We start from the raw sequence: 2,478 nt of genomic DNA, 5'->3' as shown, positions 1-2,478 counted from the left end.
GGAGGTTGTGGTGAGCTGAGATGGCTCCACAGCACTCCAGCCTGGACAACAGAGCAAGACTCTGTCTCAAAAATAAAAAAAAAAAAAAAGCATGGGAATGATAAACACTTCTGAGGAGAAAGGAAGGGAAAATTAAGGGGGGGGGTGTTGCTATATATTATAAAAAACACAATTCTCAAAAAACACTCAAGATATCTGAAGCCAATTTGGCAAAATGTTAACATCTAGTCTGGTGGTGGGTACCTGTCACATTGCTTTTGTAAGATTGAATTACCTCATAACTAAAAATATTAATAAAAAAGATAAAATGTTTGGAACATACAGAACAGTATAAAGGAGAAAATAAAGTTTACTCATAATTCTATCCCTCCAACATTACCACTGCTAACATTTTGGTATATTTCCTTTCTGTCTTCTTCTAAGCATATTTTAAAATATTTCAAAAACATAATAGCCCATTGTATGTACAATTTTGTATCCTGCTTTTTTTCTATTATAAAAATCTTTCTGGTGTTTAAAAACACTGAAATTTCTTTTTTTTTTTTTTCAATTTATTTTTTGTAGAGATGGGGTCTTGCTTTGTTGCACAGGCATGTCTGGAGCTCCTGGTCTCAAGTGTGAAATTTCAAGAATTGTTGAAATTGTTGGACATGATAGGGGAAAATGAGTGCTATTTGAAGTGGAATAATAATACCTTGATTTGAATCATGTCTATCTCTGAGTCAGCTTGAGGGTGTGAGCGTGGACATATGTGTTGTCTGGTATAAACAGCTGTCCTCCATATAGGGTCTTAAACTTTTAAGCAGAGAAAGTAAGTGTGTGTTTAAGGCTTTTCCTACCCAGTTTTTTAAGAAAATGGAGGAAAACATACATTTATCGTTAAAATCTATTTACTATAATCCACATTCGAATTCAATAGCTGTTTTTATTTTAAGAGAAGAAGAATCAGTGCATTAAGTTAACTGAGCACAAGGAATTGTGAAATTTAAAAAGAGGAAGAGTGTGAAAATGCCAACTTTTTATATATGTGAAGAAATGAGGGCTGGGCACAGTGGCTCATGCCTGAAGTTCCAGCACTTTGGGAGACTGATGTGGGAGGACCACTTGCACACAGGAGTTCCAGACCAGCCTGGGCAACATAGTGAGACCCCATCTCCATTTAAAAAAAAAAAGGCGGGGGTGCGGTGGGCGGTGGGGAAGACTGGAGTCTAAAGGCACACAATCCTAAACCAACAGATAAGCATTCAAGAAATGCTCACCAAAGGTTTCGTGTCTAGCTTTTTCAGTAGCTTCTTTTATCTTCTGGTCATGAACTTGAACATCCCAGGCTTCAGTGTCTCCCTATAAATGGAAAAACAGGGGAGAAGGGTTAGAGCCAGATAATTTTATTCAGTAATAACAATCCCACTTATTATTTTTAATCTCTGCCCCACTGTACACGAGTTGTAGAAAATCTGGCTCAGGGGAGGAGAACCGCTGGTGACTCCAGGCGAGCTCGAGACGGAGCATTATTGGGCCTGCTAAGGTCTCCCACACCTTTGGCAAGGTCAAAGCATCGAATTCTTCCTCCCCTCAACCTCCTTCTCCCCCTGCAAAACCCGGTGCCGTTTGCAGCCTCCTGGCTCAGAAGTTTCATCCTAGAACTCATCTCCCCTCCCCCTCCACGCCGCCCCTCGCCCACATCTGCCGCTCTAACCCCGTCACGGCCCCTGCCCTTTCACCCCAATGATCCTGTTTCTGGCGTTGAAGATCCGCTTCTGCCTGCACAGCTCCGCGTGCCTCCTCTTGGCCAGGCTGGCGTCCTGCCGCAAGTCCTTGGGCAGCGCCACCGCCATGGTCTGGGAACCCACGGAAAGCCTAAGGGGTTTTTAGAACACTCAGGATCAGAACAGACGACGAAAATAAGCAAGCTGTAGCGGAGGGGAGGTTGGCTCCCTGGGTCAGGCCGGAGAAAGACAAGCCTACAGCACTGTTTTCCGTCGGGCTCCCAGCTACGCCTCCGTGGTGCAGACGCTCCCGCTCCCTCGGAAATGTCAACAACTCGTTGCTAAGGAACGACTCCGCGCTCCCCGCGCCTCGCTCTCTTCTCGCGACACTTGGCGAATCCCTTCCCGCGCTTTTTCCGCGGGCGCTTGAGGACGCGGGTGAGGCGTGGAGGGCGGCGCCATGGGCCACCTGGAGCTGCTGCTGGTGGAAAACTTCAAGTCCTGGCGGGGCCGCCAGGTCATTGGCCCCTTCCGGAGGTTCACCTGCATCATCGGCCCCAATGGCTCTGGTAACTGAGCAGCTCAGGGCGCCACCCGAGCGCCTCCGCCGCCCCAGGCGTCCAGGCCACACGTGGCCTGTGGGGTGTGGGCGGCTGCGGCGGGCGCCTGGCCGGCCTTCTGCTTCCAGCCCTGACCCTGACTGGATCCCGGCCTGGCCCTGGCCCGGCCCCTGCCCATCACCGCACCTCGGCCCTGGCCCTCGCCCTCCACC

At 48.3% G+C, this 2,478-nt stretch overlaps 2 protein-coding genes across 3 annotated transcripts in view; one reads left to right on the top strand and one right to left on the bottom strand.

Annotated features, from left to right (window-relative positions):
* Positions 1–2,043, bottom strand: part of RIBC2 (RIB43A domain with coiled-coils 2) — a 21,227-nt gene extending 19,184 nt beyond the window's left edge. Inside the window, exons 1-2 of the mRNA XM_011984036.1 lie at positions 1,722–2,043; positions 1,260–1,341 (exon numbers count right to left, since the gene is read on the bottom strand). Coding sequence (XP_011839426.1) covers positions 1,260–1,341; positions 1,722–1,835 — 196 coding nt within the window. The 5' untranslated portion in view covers positions 1,836–2,043. The remainder of the gene's footprint in view (positions 1–1,259; positions 1,342–1,721) is intronic.
* Positions 2,044–2,114: 71 nt separating this feature from the next.
* Positions 2,115–2,478, top strand: part of SMC1B (structural maintenance of chromosomes 1B) — a 63,710-nt gene continuing 63,346 nt past the window's right edge. For both annotated transcript variants that reach the window (XM_011984034.1, XM_011984033.1), the window contains exon 1: positions 2,115–2,275. In XM_011984034.1, coding sequence (XP_011839424.1) covers positions 2,167–2,275 — 109 coding nt within the window. In that variant the 5' untranslated portion in view covers positions 2,115–2,166. The remainder of the gene's footprint in view (positions 2,276–2,478) is intronic.

Source organism: Mandrillus leucophaeus, unplaced genomic scaffold, assembly GCF_000951045.1.
Source record: "Mandrillus leucophaeus isolate KB7577 unplaced genomic scaffold, Mleu.le_1.0 Scaffold26, whole genome shotgun sequence".
In the NCBI taxonomy this organism is placed as follows: domain Eukaryota; kingdom Metazoa; phylum Chordata; class Mammalia; order Primates; family Cercopithecidae; genus Mandrillus; species Mandrillus leucophaeus.
The sequence above is the reverse complement of the archived record's forward strand: the minus strand, read 5'-3'. Positions and strand labels throughout refer to the sequence as shown.